This window comes from Bos grunniens, chromosome 1 (genome assembly GCF_055505025.1).
Source record: "Bos grunniens cultivar Pamir isolate PY7600 chromosome 1, Bosgru_T2T1.0, whole genome shotgun sequence".
NCBI classification, from domain to species: Eukaryota; Metazoa; Chordata; class Mammalia; order Artiodactyla; family Bovidae; genus Bos; species Bos grunniens.
In genome coordinates this window covers 67,412,666-67,429,221 of record NC_141165.1, presented here as the reverse complement: position 1 = coordinate 67,429,221, position 16,556 = coordinate 67,412,666, and the positions used below count along the sequence as shown (strand labels likewise).

General features: G+C 37.2%; 1 protein-coding gene across 13 annotated transcripts in view; it reads left to right on the top strand.

Annotated features, from left to right (window-relative positions):
* TBL1XR1 (TBL1X/Y related 1) overlaps positions 1-16,556 on the top strand; it is a 180,876-nt gene that overhangs the window by 123,126 nt on the left and 41,194 nt on the right. For 5 of the 13 annotated variants that reach the window (XM_086318943.1, XM_086318949.1, XM_086318963.1 and 2 more), the window contains one exon: positions 14,720-14,822. The exons of 5 other annotated variants lie outside the window; for them this stretch is intronic. In XM_086318943.1, coding sequence (XP_086175069.1) covers positions 14,765-14,822 — 58 coding nt within the window. In that variant the 5' untranslated portion in view covers positions 14,720-14,764. Of the gene's footprint in view, positions 1-14,719; positions 14,824-16,556 lie in introns of those variants that run through there. 3 more of the 13 variants (XM_086319033.1, XM_086319013.1, XR_015133768.1) reach the window with 2 other exon arrangements.

Genomic DNA, 16,556 nt, shown 5'->3' with positions numbered 1-16,556 from the left:
TCAGTAAAATTATTGAATCAAGTGTCTGTGTCTGGAAAGAAATTCATTTAGAGGTACAGTCTCAGGAAATGTGTAATTTTCACCCCCTCATAATTTTGCTCATAGATTTCATGTTTTATCAAAACTAGAACTTTTGCATGAAGATGTTTACGGCTGTTGAGTACCCTTTTTTGTTGATTAGGTATAAATTTATTGGCTACCTAATGTAATTGTAATATGAACATAACAGATCAGACTGATCATGATTTACATCACGTTTCAATATGAACAGTATTGTGGCGTAAGAGGTCTGTATCCCCAGGGAAGCTCTTGAATTTTTCCAAAGAAGGTTAGTACCAATATTGCCATGAAGGAATAAATTTTTATACTAGGAGGTCTCAAGCATTTTTTAGACTTAGTATCTCATTACATTCTTAATTTATTAATGACTCCAGAAAGCTTTTCTTTAAATGGGCTATAGCTGTCAATATATGCTGCATCAGAAATTAAAACTGTGAAATTTTATAGTACCAATGCATCTTAATGTAACAATAACAAACCCATCTATAATATGTTAATATACATAGTATGTCTTATGAAAAATAATTTCCAAGACAAACATTTTCTATGCATTGTCTTAAATGTTTGAAAATCTTTCTCTTAATCTCTGGCTTAGACAGCTGGATTCTCTCATCTGCGTCTGCATTCACAAGATGAGATACATTGTTACAGTTGGGATTTAGGAAAAAATATGGCTTTTTAAAGATAGAGTTGTAAATTTTTAAAATCAAAATAGGACTCATTTTTCAAATAAATTTGGATATTCTCCTTTGATACTATTCCATATCTCAGCAACTGGGTAGTTTCTTAAGGGTTAGTTGCACTACAAGATCTGAAGTTCTGTCAATGAACTTTTTGTATTCTGTCATATTAAAATCTATTTCTCTTGAACTTTGAATGGATTGTTTTCTCATGCATAATTTTATGCTAGTCATTGGGAAAATATTTGTTCACTGAGTTATACAGATCTTCCAAATGTTCATTATACAATATAAAAAACTAGTAATTAACACCTCCACTGATCTCATCACAGAAGTTCTGGAGTCGTATTGGGAAGCTCATGGTGGCTGATAGATTTTCCAAATCCTAATTATCTCTTAAAAGCTTAAGTTTTATTCTTGCCAACAAATATTGTTAGTTGTTTTCTTAAAAGTGACAGTTTCACTTTGTTTGTTTGCAAGAAAATGTCTGCCAAATTCTCAGTCAGAACAACCATACTTTGTCAGTTGTTTTAAGTAAAAACGGTATTCCGTGAAAAAAGTAACTAGTTCGGCTTGTAATTCAGACATTTTCATAGTGTTTTTTCGACAACCATCGTTTTAGTATGCAGCAGAAGTACTGTGTGTGTGCTTTTTGTTACAGAGGATATTGCAAAGATGTATTTTGAGGTTAAAATTTTAATAAAATTGTTTTTCTTACTTCATCAAGGAGCCTCTTCAGTGAAGAATTTTTTGTGAGTTTTTTTTTGTTTTGTTTTGTTTTTAACTGTATAGTAGTGAATAGTATAGGGGCTTCCCAGGTGGCTCAGTGGTAAAGAATCTGCCTGCCAGTGCAGGAAATGGAAGAGATGCAAGAAATGCATGTTCGATCCAGGAGCTTGGCAGGCTGCAGTTCATGGGTTGCAGAGAGTCAGACGTGACTGAGCGACTGAGCATGCCTCCTTAGAAGCAGGAGATGTGGTTTTGATCCCTTGGGTTGGGAAGATCCCCTGGAAAAGGAAATGGCAACCCACTTCAGTATTCTTGCTTGGGAAATCCCATTGACAGAGGATCCCTGCGGGCTGTGGTCCATGGGGTTGCAAAAGAGTCAGACAGGACTTAGCACATAAACCGGAGAAGGCAGTGGCAACCCACTCCAGTAATCTTCTCTTGCCTGGAAAATCCCATGGGCGGAGGAGCCTGGTAGGCTGCAGTTCATGGGGTCACACAGAGTTGGACACAATTGAAGCGATTTAGCAGCAGCAGCAGCATCACCTAAACAACGACAGTGAATAGTATGATAACTGCTAATGCAGTGAAGTGTTAGGACCTTGATTTTTTCTAAGATGTGAGCCATTTTACCAACTATTGGTTTGTAATAGCAGTATAAATATCAATTCAGTGGAAAAGACATATTATTTTATAACAGTATCTTATAATACTAAAAGGAATAATTTTGATCTCTAGGACCCCTTAAAGATCAACCTAGGGGTCTGTAGACCTCACTTTGACACCTAATTTTTATACTAAATAAAATAATAGAGCTTTGTCATGGGTATGACAGAGATAACGAATCTTGTTTTTGGTTTTGAGCACTTTGAACAGTGTTCGCAAGGAAGTACATGTACTATAAAATAGAAAGAAGTACCTTCTAATAAGAGACTATTAAAAGTCTGTGTTTGCCATTGGAGAGTCTACATAACCTGACCAGGTAAGAGTACTTCTAAAGGATGGACAGAGTTTGGTTATGGAGTGATGTTCTTGATTTGTTTCTACAACAAAAACACCTACATGGTGTTTTTGTCTGTTTTTTAAACAGAAACTCTTCCAGGCTTGTACTACTTTCCATTTTCTCTTAACCTATGAAACTGACCTATGAGATTTTCATGATGAAATCTGTTCCTACTCCTTTTTCAATAAAACTGGAAAGCCTGCCTCAATTCATACATATCAGCAATATCCACTCCATTTTCTTTTGAGTTTTGTCTTCAAGATTTACTAATACCTATGTTGTATTTGTGTGTGTTGAGGGTGTATGTGTGTTATCAGTTTGCTGAGTTTTAAACCTGGTTTTAAAGTCATCTTCACTTGATTTGAACACGCACGTATTGCCTGCCCACTGGGATTAATGCTAACCTCTTTACATTTTTCCCTCTACTTGGACTCTTGATCTGTATCAGTCATACATCTCTGCTACCAGAACAGTCTTCCTCACATTTTTACTACTGTTCTTCCAAAGAATTTACTGAGTATAACCAATCTGTGGACACTTGTTTTGATTCACTTAGGGCTTAGCTGTCTTGATTTTACTGACTTAGTCTTTTTTTTTTCCCCCCAGGAACTAAAGGATATTTCTTATCCAATAAATTGTTTCATAAATACTGTTATAGGTAGTATTTGTTTAAATAACTCAATGAGTTTGTTACACCTGGTACCTTATTCTCTTTATTTTGCCTGTGATATCTCAGTTTTAAGCCAAGTTTCCATTCATTTTGGTAACTGTAGCTTTAGTTTTAGTTGTGTTCCAGTCTTATGGGTCCTTATAACATTTCTGTTCCAAAATCAGAATAGTAAGGTTTATCTTTCTGATGTTGGTTCCCATTCGAATAAACTCAGAGCTTTTCTTGCTAGTGGGAGGGAACTAGGTTCTTAATTTTTATTTTCTTACCTTACTTTAATTTCCAGACTTCCTTCACAGACTGACTGGAATGACCAGTTATTGCTCAGTAGTTGAAAGAGACAAAACACAACTACGGTCTGTCTTCTGTTAACTGTGCGCTTCCCTGGTGGCTCAGACGGTAAAGCGTCCGTCTACAGTGCCGGAGACCCGGGTTCGATCCCTGGGTTGGGAAGATCTCCTGGAGAAGGAAATGGCAATCCATTCCAGTACTATTGCCTGGAAAATCCCATGGACAGAGGAGCCTGGTGGGCTACAGTCCATGGGGTCGCAAAGAGTAAGACACGACTGAGCGACTTCACTTCCACTTTCTGTTAACTTAGTGTTTTAATTTCTTATCTTTCCTTATTCCCCTGTCAGTGTACCTTGACTATGTTTAGTCAGTCATTTAACACATATTTATTGAGTCCATCCTTGATTCATATCGAACAGCCACTTTTTTATGTTTGGGAAGTTGAAGTCCACAAGTAAATCAAAGTTGACTCATCACATAATACATGCTAGTTGCTAGTTTACTCAGCCCAGAGAGCTTTGCTGAGATTCTTAAAATTGCTTAATTGGGATTCAGAGTTAGTGTTCCCTATCATCAAATCAACTACAAATATTCTGTAAAAACAGTTCCTTGTTTTGTGAAAACCACAAGGTATTGTGGGCTAAACAAAAATGGGTAATGGGTTGGGATTTACATACAGGACAGAGTTTGTAAACACTCCTGGTATAGATGAAGTTGAAACAAATGACAGACATTAGAAGTCTCAGTTATATGGTTACCATTTGCCTAATAAGCACTATGTGTAGTAAGTACTCAAACATTTCTTAATGAGGTGGACTCATTATTTCCCCTTTTCCTGATTCCTGGAGATGTCCACCTGAGGTCTGTCAGTTTTAAAAACCTTGTGATGCACTCATAAGCCTGTTATAAAATGATTTATTAAAAACCACTATGTCATCTGGTCCCGTGAGCCTGCAGGATTTTTATGTAATATTCTGTACTGTAATACTCAAATCATTGAGGTTTAGCAGAAAAAGAGACTATCCGCTTCACTTCCCTCATTTTCTCGATGAAGGAACAGAGGCCCAGAAGAGTCACATTGTCTAAAATCATAAGGATACCTGAGATCTGACTTCTCTTTCATGTTATTTTTAATTTACATGAGAGCTCTGGATTCCAATGGAAAAGGCAAGGACAAGAAAAGGAGTTTACAAGTTTATCCCTTCTAAGTCATGCTTTAAATTCTTAAGATGCACCAGCTTTGTTGACCATAAATATAACAAAACAAAGCAACAACAGCCAAAAGAAAAAACATAAAAATTGCCTGTAGTTACAGACATTCTTCAGAGATACTGCAGTTTTGCTTCCAGACCATCACAATAAAAGGAGTCATACGATTTTTTTTTGGTTTCCTAGTGCATATAAAAGTTATGTTTACACAGTAGTGTAAAAATAGTGTTTGTAATAAGAGCATTATGTCTTAAAAAGAACATACCTTAATTTAAAAAATACTTTTAGTGATAATAAATATTAACCATCATTTGACAGTGCAGGGCTGCCACAAACCTTCGATTTGTTTAGGAAAAAAAAAAGTTAGCCTTTCTGTAAAATACACATATTGCTAGGCACATCCTTAGGAAAATTATCTGAAAGATGCTCGTGTGCCATAATTGGAAGGTAAAAGTCAATGCCAGTACCTGCTAATTTCCCTTCAAAAACTATCTTGTCTGCCTATTTTTTTAAAATTGTATTTGTTTCTCTTGGGGAGAGGGCTGGGAGTGGATACTGTAAACTTTTCACTAGAACATTATATTCAAATTATTAAAGATACCCTTACAATGCTTTCATGAAAATGAGATATAGAACTAATTAGCTTAAAAGGATATTTTTTACTTTTTAATAGTATGAATAAAAATTATCTCACGAGATTGTATCTTTAAAAATATAGTTTAAATTTAGCATTTATCTGACTGTCAAGAGTGGTAGAATGTTTGTTTTAAGAAAATTCTTTGCTTCTCTTTGGACTTAGTATATGAAAAGACGTCGTTAAAATGTTGGGCAAATAAACCGTGGTTGTAGTCCAGGGCTAAGGCTCTATAAAAAGAACATATGCTGCTGTTTGTCATTAATATTTAAGAAATCAGCCAAATAATTAGTTTTTATTGTATAGGGTTTTATATTTTAAGTTTGGTTAGTACTAAAATAAGCTGAGATACACATTGCAGTTAGAGCTTAATGTTTTTTTCTTGAGATTATCTCTCTTTGAATCCTGATTTGTTGTATTTTGCAGTTTTTCAAGAGTAAGTTCTGTAAATATGATTTCATTTAGTCTAATATAATTCTGTGAAATCTTTTAAGCTTTAGCATCGTAAAAGTTTATACACATTTTAAGCTATCTGTCAAAGACTTCAGAGCTAAGTCTTAAAGTACACCTCTTCATTGTACCATATTTTATGTACACAAATGTGTTATTACCTTAGTAGGATTTTAATTATTTTTAAAGAAGTGGGAAATGAAGAATAATGCATTTTGTGTGTGCGTGTGTGCTGTTTGTGAGTGTGTTTCTTGGGAAGTAGGGAGAACAAAGGGGCATTGCGCGGCAGAAGATTATGAAGTGCTGATGTATCCTGTTAATGTCATCAACTTCGACAAATTACAGGACATGTAACTGTTTTTGGCAATTACAGGACAGGATAGATTCCTAAAAATAGAGGCAAATTTTTGAAAAGACAGGCCCTGGCAATCGTGAACATCAGTAATTTAAAAGTCTCCAGTGAATGATCAGAGTTTTACAGAATTTGTGATGTTGGGTGTGTATCAGTTTGCTAGGGCCACCATAACAAAATACCGCAGACTGAGTGGCTTATAAAACAAGTTTATTTCCTCACAGTTCTGGAAAAGCCCAGGATGAAAGTGCTGGCAGGTTTGGTTTCTCCCGAGGCCTCTCCTTGACTTGCAGGTGGTTGCCTTCTTGCCTCTTCACATGGCCTTTCCTCTGTGCACATGCATTCCTGGTGTCTCTTCCTCATAAAAGGACACTCGTCATGTTGGGTTATATTCACATTATGAAAGATTCCCTCTAATGACTTCACTTTAATGTAATCACCTCTTTAAAGACCTCCTCTTCAAATAAAGTCACTTTCTAAAATCCTGCAGGTTGGGCCTCAGCATAAATTCTAGAGGCACCAATGACGTCACTAATGGGTAAACTAATTTAATTTCTCTCCTCACTCTATTTCATTTCCCCTCCACACACTTTGTGTTGTTAGTTTCATAGTTTGGTATTTTTTGCAGTGTGTCATGGTTTTAATAAGACAGTTTGACAGTTTCCAGTGGGCTTCCCAGGTGGTGCTAGTGGTAAAGAACCCACCTGCCAATGCAGGAGACATAAGAGATGCAGGTTGGATCCCTGGCTTGGGAAGATCCCCTGGAGGAGACCATGGCAACCCACTCCAGTATTCTTGCCTGGAGAATCCCCGTGGACAGAGGAGCCTGGTGGGCTGCAGTCCATAGGGTCGCAGAGTTAGACACGACTACAGCAACCTCGCATGCATGCACGCACGTACGTAGTTTTAACAAGACATTTTGCCAGTTTCCTATGATAACCCATTGAGGCAGCGTGCCAGTGGATGAACTGTTACTTTACTCCACAGACAGATTGAGAACTTATACCCAACAAGTTTTGATGCATGATTCTTCATGAGTTTAGAAGCTGTTATTTATATAGCAAAATACTACAATTTGTTTGCTTCTGACTGCAGTGGCTGACTGACTGTTTAGGACTGCCACTGATACCAAGGTCCGTGTAAGCTGTGTAGTGATACCCTGTGGTGTCCATGGGTCCTTGGCAACATATGTCATGCCTTGGAATTAGCAATCTCCTAGAACCTCCTGGTACTAAGAATTTGGTTTCTTTTTATAGTTATTACATTCTTTTACATTATTAATTCTATACTTTTTTTTTCCTTCTCTGAAGAAGGTGTAATATTTGAATGACATTTCTAAATATATAAATCTGTATATTAAAATTTATAGTTGGAATTGTTCTTTTTCTTCCCAGCAACTTGTAAAGTCACACGATCTGGCCACGGTTTACATTGTTTAGCCATGTTTCCAGCATCTGTCATAGTGCCTTACACACTGGAAGTGCTCATTTTACTTTAACTGAGTGAATAAAATAAATGTCAGAAAAATAGTGCTTTAGTGAGTTTTATCCCTATAGGCTTTAGCATGGCCATTGTTGCGATTACTTTTCACTTGCATTACCCCACCCCCACAAATGCATGTAGTCAGCATTTGTTTGGATTGGTTTATCACCCCAAAGTAATATAAGTAGCTGAAAATGTGACCTTCCTGTATGAAGACAGCAGAACCAGAGGTACCACTTTCCATGAACAGCAAATTGTAATACTATATTCTGGAGCATTTCTGCTGGGATGTCTTTTATTTTACCTCTAGTTTAACACATACGAAGTGGGACTCCCCAGAGGGCTGTGCTGTCTAGGCAGCCCATTTCTGGAAGGTAAGTCTGTCCACTTTCCAATGTGGAAACAATTGGGATTTTAGACACCCACCTTCCCTCCACACCCACCTTCCCTCCACACCCACCCCTTCTACCCTCCGCTTATTTCTCCAAATATAATCCATCACTAACTTCAGGCACTTTCTTGTTGTAAAACATTTCTTGGTTGTCTGCCCTCCTTTGGTTGCAACTGACAAATCTTTTAGATCAGACAATAAAATTCATTTTTGAGTTCTTTAACCAAAATATAGTGGTAAATTGACTTCAGATAGTACTTGATCTAATTGAAAGATAGACATTTAATGTCATAAGGACACAGTTTCTCTTGTTTCTGCGTTGGCCCCCTCCTCTGCCTCTGATATCTCTACTCTGACCTCAGTGATACACATTCATCCCAAGCTTCCCATGGTGCCCTTGTTGCCTGCCCACTCCTCTCTGAAAGGAGGTTGACTTTATAGAAATCAACACGTCTTCTACTAGTGTTTCACTTTCTGGGAATGATTGAGTTGAGACACATGGGATATGTGGAGGAGTGGTGTCAACCCTAAACCAAAGGTATGATTTGCTGGTTGGCTTAAGCAAATTAAGTACCTTTCTTTGGATCAGGATGTCTGTCCATTTAAACCACAGGGCTGAGAATGGAATAATTCTCCAAATGGAAAGCAGTTGCTGTGTTGTCTTTTCTTGGACAGTGGCTGTGGATTCTACAAGAGGCAAGCCACAGATTTCATCTTGCTAATTACCACCACACCATGTCTCAGCTGCTGAGTTCCAGAAAAGCCTGAATCTTACTTTCTGCTAGATGGACTCCCAGCATATCAGTCACTTGGGTCCCCCTGTGTTATTAACATTTATTTAGAAGGGTATCCTGAAGGTGTCCAAGGTCACACTGTTTGACAGTTATTTGTTATTTTAACATCAGAGTTCTTGTAGCAGCTTTTAATATTGTTGCTCTTTTTTCTACTAATAGCTATGACCAGTATTTGTAGATACTGTGTATAAAGATACAGTTTCTGTTTTGTCACAATCTCCATAATGTTCAGTATTATTTTAAAATGTTTCTAATGTTATGGCTGGCCAGGGTGTTTTTGTTGCTGTTGTTTATAATTGGTTACCTTGAATATTTTAACTAATGTTTCAGCTGGAGGGATCTTGAATTGGTTCAGTCTTTTGAGTGGATCTAATTTGTTGGTATTCATTAAGAATCAAAATAGCTATTTATCTTTTCCCTTTGGTCCAGTAATTTAGGGACTTTTCCTGATCTTGAGGACTATTCATAAATGCACAGCTACCAAAAGAAATGGATGAAGAAACAACTTGAAGCATAAATATTGTTATAGGAGTCTTAGAATAATTTAAAATCATCTAAATGTTGAGCAAATCAAAAATGAAACTAATGTGTCTGCCATGGGATAATATGCCACCACTGTACATTTCGGTTTTTGATTTTTTCTCCTAATATCAATTTTTATTTGTTTGGCTGTGGCACTCGATCTTTGTTGCGGGATCTTTAGTTGTGGCATATGTGATCTAGTTCCCCAACCAGGAATTAAACCGATCTCTTGCATCAGGAGTGCAGTCTTAGCCACTGGACCTCCAAGAAAGTCCTACCACTACATTTTGAACTAAATTATTTTTCTAAGATTAGGACATTTTGATTGTGCATTTGAATTTAGAGCCTGCAAGAAGTTTTCAGACCTCTAAATAATGTGTTGTGAGTATGAGATTTCAGAAAAGCTTTTGATTTTTTTTTCTTTGTCCATAGCTTTCGTTATTTTTTCAATCTTGTAGATTTAAAATAGTGTGATTTAGGATCATAGTTGGACTCTGATATGCTCTAGATATGGTATCAGAAAGAATGTCATGTCTGTTCTGTTTGAGGCCAGAGGCAGAAATGTGGTACCAGATATAGAAGAACAAATGAGATGGTTAAATATTTGGAGCAGTTATCCAGTGTGTGAATGCTGAACTCAGTTTTGTGATGCTGAAAATACCATGTGTATTTATATTTATTGAAGCAATTATACCTGACTTACATCAACAGCCCTGTTTTTGTAATACTTGATAGATTTTTGTCTATGAAGCCTTAAAGTAAAATAGTTCATACTAAACATTAGAGTATTTAGTGTAGTTTTACATATAAACATTCAGCTAAATGTTAGTTAAGATTGTAGTTTTTGTTTTTACTCTGGCTGCTTTAATATAGCTGTGGGTTTGAATTAAGTAATTTCATTGCCCATAACTGATGGAGGTTTGAATAAAAGCTTTTATGATTTTACAAGCTGTTTCTGAGAGTTAAGAAAGTACAGAGATATTTAATATATATATGTATATATATGTGTGTGTGTGTGTGTGTGTGTGTTTAGAACTAGGTCATTTACTTTTTAGGGCTAAGTATGATCAGGCAGAATATACAAATAGGTGTTTTGTGATTTTAGGAAGTGCTTATTTTGGATGTCTTGTTTAATAGTCTATCAGCTCCTTGAGGCAGAACTTCTTTTATACATTGGTACCTCTACCGGACGTGATATCGAGGCCCATACCTGTTTTGTACAGGGTAGATTGGATGTGTGTCTTACTGTTATCTTGTGACCTTGTTTAAAGATAGATGTTCTGAAAGATACCACAGTGGAAGAGGTATGGCAGGAAGGTTTTTGTGTGCCTTCTGAAGATCGGTTGTGGCTAGTCTCTGCGTATCTGGTCTTCACTTGGGGCAGGTGAAGACTACAGCATAGATGTGTAAACAAACAAATCAAAATGGACCTGTTCTGTAAAGCTGCAGTGAGTCCACTACTGAAGTGGTGGCATTTTCTCTAATTTTTGTTCTCTGGCATCCAGGTTTTTTAGGTGTTTTGAAAGTGAAAACTGAAGCTTTCACTCAGGAAATGTCTTAACGTTGTCTTGTTTGTTTTTAACGTCTAGTATTTCCTGTTCTTTTCAGGTGTCCTTCTGATGTTAGAATTTAAACAGACTAATTTCATACTGAACCTTATTCTAGAATTGAGTGTCTTTATTTTATTTTATTTTTTTTTGAATTGAGTGTCTTTATAAGAGGATAAACTCAGGTCTAAAGAGCCTGTGTAGTTTCATTGCTATGACTGAAACTTAATACAGAGTTGTATTAACTTCACTGTTTTGTTTTTTTTTTTTAAGGCCACATTTGTTTCTATGTTTCTCGTAACTGGAAAACTGTCCATCCTGCAAGGCTTGGGACAGCTTTATTTCATGTGTCTATTCCTAGGTCTTTGTTGTTCAGTCGCTCAGTCATGTCTGACTGTGACCCCATGGACTGCAGCACTCCAGGCTTCCCCATCCTTCACCAACTCCCAGAGCTTGCTCAAACATGTCCATTGAGTCAGTGGTGCCATCCAACCATCTCATCCTCTGTCGTCCCCTTCTCCTGCCTTAGCTCTAATGGCAACCCACTCCAGTACTCTTGCCTAGAAAATCCCATGGATGGAGTAGCCTGCTACAGGTTACTCCATCCATGGGGTTGCAGAGTCAGACGCGACTGTGTGACTTCACTTCACTTCACTTGTCTGCCCTAGGGGTATGTTTGGTATAAGTGAAAACAGTGATCTTTCTCTCTGAAAGTATGAGCTAGCTGAAGTAAAACTAAAGCTAGAGTAACCCTTTTAAAATTTGAAAAGTTTACCCCTTTCTCTTAAAAAATTTACTTTTGGTTACAGGAACTAATACAGTACTCTGATCAATATAATAAACCCATTCACAGCAATTTGAACAGACAAGAACTCTCCTCTTCATGTTTGGTATTTCTTGTTGACTTTAAAAAAGTATGCCACCAACATGTATTTATTATGAGAGTTTTTACAGACAATAATTTATATAATTTTGACTTGTGTTTTTCTTTGCCCTGAGATACATTAAATGATACAGAAGCACTACTGATAACTGCTTTAATTTGAGACATTTTGGTGACCTTTGTGTATCGGAATCAGCCATTTAAAAAAATTTGTACTTCTTAGGTACTTCAGTTCTATTATTCATTATTTGAAAATTAGACTGAATGATATTTTAGAGGAAAAGAATACTCTTTATTTTCTTCATTAGTTGTTTCACTAGGATTCTACCTGATTGAACTCATTTTGGGAGATCCTCTTCATCAATCAGTGAGTGACTCAGTGTTTCCCTGACAGATGTCCATGGTTGGTCAAGTTGTGACTTAATGCCTGCCATATAATGGGTATTATATGTAATCATATAATGGGTGTGGTGGTTTTATTTTTTAAATCATTCAGTCACCAGGCTTTCAGGATTGACTCTTGTGTTACACCTACTTTGTGTTCCAAGCACATTGTTACCCATTCCTGTGGGTCAGGGTCTCCTCCAGAGCTCAGATCCTCCTGTGTGCCACAGGGGCCTCTGGATGAGGTGTCCTGAGCTAGTCATCAGAGGAGTGTTCACCTGTATCATTCTGTTCAGTGTGGCGTGTATAGATGATCACATTCAGGCGATGAAATGGGAAGAGGTGCCTTCTTCCTCACATGAGGATGGTATTTACTTTTCTTCCATGGCTTCTCATTTCAGTAAATGAAGTACTGCGTGTCCAGATGTCCTAAAAGAAACCTTTGCTTCTTCTCTTTTCCTGAGCTCTGTATCAAGTCCCCCACCCTTTAGTCTGCTTTGCTTTGCTAAGTCACTTCAGTCGTGTCCGACTCTGTGCGACCCCATAGACGGCAGCCCACCAGGCTCCCCCGTCCCTGGGATTCTCCAGGCAAGAACACTGGAGTGGGTTGCCCTTTCCTTCTCCAATGCATGAAAGTGAAAGTGAAGTCGTGTCCGACCCTCAGCGACCCCATGGACTGCAGCCTACCAAGCTCCTCCATCCATGGGATTTTCCAGGCAAAAGTACTGGAGTGGGGTGCCATGGCCTTCTCCATGAGTCTGCTACTTCCTAAGTATCTTTGGAATCCTAGTATTCTCGGGGTTCTCCTCAACTCCAGTGCCCCCGTCCAGGTTTCAGTCTTCTCTTAGGTGACTCCAGCACCTTCCTAACTTGGCCCCCTCTCCTCAGTCCAGTTTCCTTCTAGTTTTCATTTTAGAATTCAGGATGGTCTTTTAAAAATGTAAATCATACCACTTCCCTGCGTTTTCTGCTTTTTACTTCCTTGTTTTCTCGAAAGTGATTCCTTCAAGGCTCCTCTCAAGCCTCACTTCATTTTGTTTCTTTTTCTTCACCCAGCCCTTCCAGTGACTGTTAACTGCTCACTGAGTTGCTTCGGTTCTTTTCCTTCCTCCCCAGATATTCATGTTCTCACTCTCCTGTCTGTCCTTTAGGTCTGAACACTGAAGACACTTCCTTTGAGATGTATTCCCAGACCACTGCATTTGGTTAGGGCTTCCTCTGTGTGTGTTCACTGGGGGAATTGTTACTACCCCCTTGTTTGTCTTCCTTTGTTTCTGAGATAAGCTTGATGAGTGTTCAGTTACCAGGTTTTCCAGATCTACAGCAGTAGCAGTTCCTATTGTATTAGAAGCCTGCTCAGTTCTTATTAATCTGAGAGGTTTAAATATATTGTTACCCTGCATTACAAGAGATCAATGATGTGGTAGGACAGTCAGCACAGGCCTGGGGTTACCCTGGTGGCTCAGACAGTAAAGCGTCTGCCTGCAATGCTGGAGACCCGGGTTCAATCCCTGGGTCGGAAGATCCCCTGGAGAAGGAAATGGTAACCCACTGCAGTACTCTTGCCTGGAAAATTCCGTGGACTGAGGAGCCTGGTAGGCTACAGTCCATGGGTTCACAAAGAGTCGGACACGACTGAGTGACTTCACTTTCTTTCTTTCTTATACTGAATAGATGTCAGCGTATCCTTTTTTAAACAAGGAACCGAGAAGCTGGTCTGTGGGCCATGTCCAGCCCACTGACCTTTTATAAGGACCACAAACTAAGAAAGGGTTTTGATTTTTTGAGTGCTGAAAAAGAAATCAAAAGAAAAATATTTTATGACATCAGAGTATCATATGAAATTCACATTTTAGTGTTGATAAGTTGTTTTATTGGAACATGGCCACACTCAGTCATTCGTGTGTCATTGCTGCTCTTGCACTACAACTGCAGATGAGTAGTTATGACACTGACTATATGACTGGCAAAGCCTAACATATTTACTGTTGGGCACCGTACAGAAAAGTTTACTTTAAATCCTTTCTGTGGCATGAGAACAGTTATGTATAATTAGGATATATTTAAGCTATATGTCAGTTTCCCTCTTTCCCTCCTTCTGAGAATTTTGAGTTTTCAGAACTGTACTCCAACCTGTCTGCCTTATGCATACCTAGAGCTTTTTGAAACTTGAACATTGCAGATTAGATGTTGAGAAAATAGAGACTTAATCCTACTAAATTTTGTAAACAAAACCAGCATGGATGGCTGGTCCCCAATCCCATAGTCTGAAGTCAGTCTTTTCCTATATGATTCATTTTCTGATCCTTAAAATAAACTCTTTTTTACAGTTAAGGAGAAGAGAGGAACAACTTTTTATGCTATTTGATATAATTATTAAATATGATACTGGAGGCCCTTTTGTAAATTTTTAATCCTTTTTAACCAATATGTTGCAGAAAAAGAGACCCAGCTGTGTTTTGGTTGTATAATCTTCTACTAACTATTGGAAGTATCTTTATTTGTTAGGATTTATTATTAGGCAATATCAAAACCTTCATTTTACATTATTTAATAAAATCAAATGGTTTTTACAACATTGTTTACATTTTGTTTAAAAATATTTTATTGAGAAAATACTTAATTAACTTTGTTTTATTTTTAGGGTTATATCCTGTGTTGTGACCTCATGGTTTAAGTGGGAATAAAGATGAGTATAAGCAGTGATGAGGTCAACTTCTTGGTATATAGATACTTGCAAGAGTCAGGTGAGTACATTCATAAAGTAAATAGGCCTCAAATTATTTTAATATCCTAAAAATAACCTTTTATGCATTTGAAATTTGTACCAGTCCAAACTGTTGAACTTTGTATGTTTCCTTAATGTCTGGACTGCCATTTTAAAGCTATGTGTTACTGCATGGTTTAACTCTCTGACTCTTTCAAATATGTTGGAATCATCTCAGGCAAATATTTGTAACAAGTGGTTTGGCTTTCACTGTTCAAAGATCATTTTTATAATTTGTAATGAAGTGAGATTATTGCAAACGGTTGGTAGGAACATATAAATTCTCAGATGCCATCAGTTTGATAATGTATATTCATAATTCTCAGCTTAATGTTACTGGTCCTAGTTGCAATAAGCATTTCAAAAGCTATATTTGCTTTTTCATAATGCTTTTGGCTCATCCCAGTTGGTTAAGTGTATCTTTGACCTGAATCTTAATAATGTATTTCATCGGGAGCTGATTAGTAAATATAAATCACTGAAAGTTATTTGTTATAAATATTAAGTTAGTCAGTGATCTCCCAAGTTTTCTAGACAGATTAAGAGGTGTTATCCTAAAAAAGAAGGAATATCGCAAGGGAAAATGTAGGCTGGATTAAGGGGAAAAAATAAAAACTAGAAGAGGGAAAAACTTGGGTTGGATGGAACGTAAGATGGTGGAAAAGATTGACTGCAGTGGAAAGTTAGATTGTTAACATGAGATTGAATCATTTGGTGGTTGAAAATGTTGGAGTGTGAATTTTAGGAATTATAACTTAAAGTTATTGGGATGTTAATTAAGGTAAAGTTTGGTATAAAAAGATAATTTTGGTTTAGTCACTTTTTGGGGGAGAGGAGTGAAAGGAATAGAGTAGGATATTGAGCCTTCGATTTTGATTTGAAACTCCAGTTATTCTTCTTCCAGGGCTTAGTTAGTTGTCCTTTTCTTAGGCAGATAATTTAAACAAGGCCTTAGATTTGAGATCATCTGCTTACTGAGATACTCCCAGCTGCATTCCAGTTCTGAGCTTTTCTCTTGGGTGGGGATTTTCTATTCCCAGGCAACATCACTACTCCTCTCTGGCTTCAAACAGCTGAGAAAATTATATCCAACAAGGGCCGGGAGGGAAAAAGAAGAAAATAAAGTAACCAAGAATGCAGGATAACTTGTTATGAAGCTTTGAAATGGATAGATCTTGTTTTGTTTTGTTTTCAGTTGGTATACTGGCAGATCCAAAGAGAAAATCTGTAGAATATTTTGCGTAAGATATAATGATTATTAATAAAGTAGAAAAGGTAGTGACCCATGGGCTGTAGCACATACGCTCACATTTGGATATTGTTATATAGTACTTTAGACGATAGCAGAAAGAAGTTATTGAGGCAGAACAAACTCTGCTTTTTCTGCCTTTGAATTCAACCCCCAGTTAAGTCAGAGCTTTGAGGCATTAGACACTAAAGTGAAAAATAGTGTGAAGGATCAGTGGATGAGAAATACAGATGATGTTTTATATCGCTGCAGGAAAATATAGCAAGTAAAAGGGACAGTAAAATAATAATCTGGGTTAATTTATGAAAGTGTCCAGTGATTTTATCAAAAGTCCTAAAATTGCTTATGTTCTCAGAAAAAAATGCTTCTAAATTTTGTTTTAAGGTATTTTATGTTGCAGTAAACGTAAAGCAAAAATGATATTTTTTTTAAATACCTTGTATGGTAGACTAATATTTATCATAT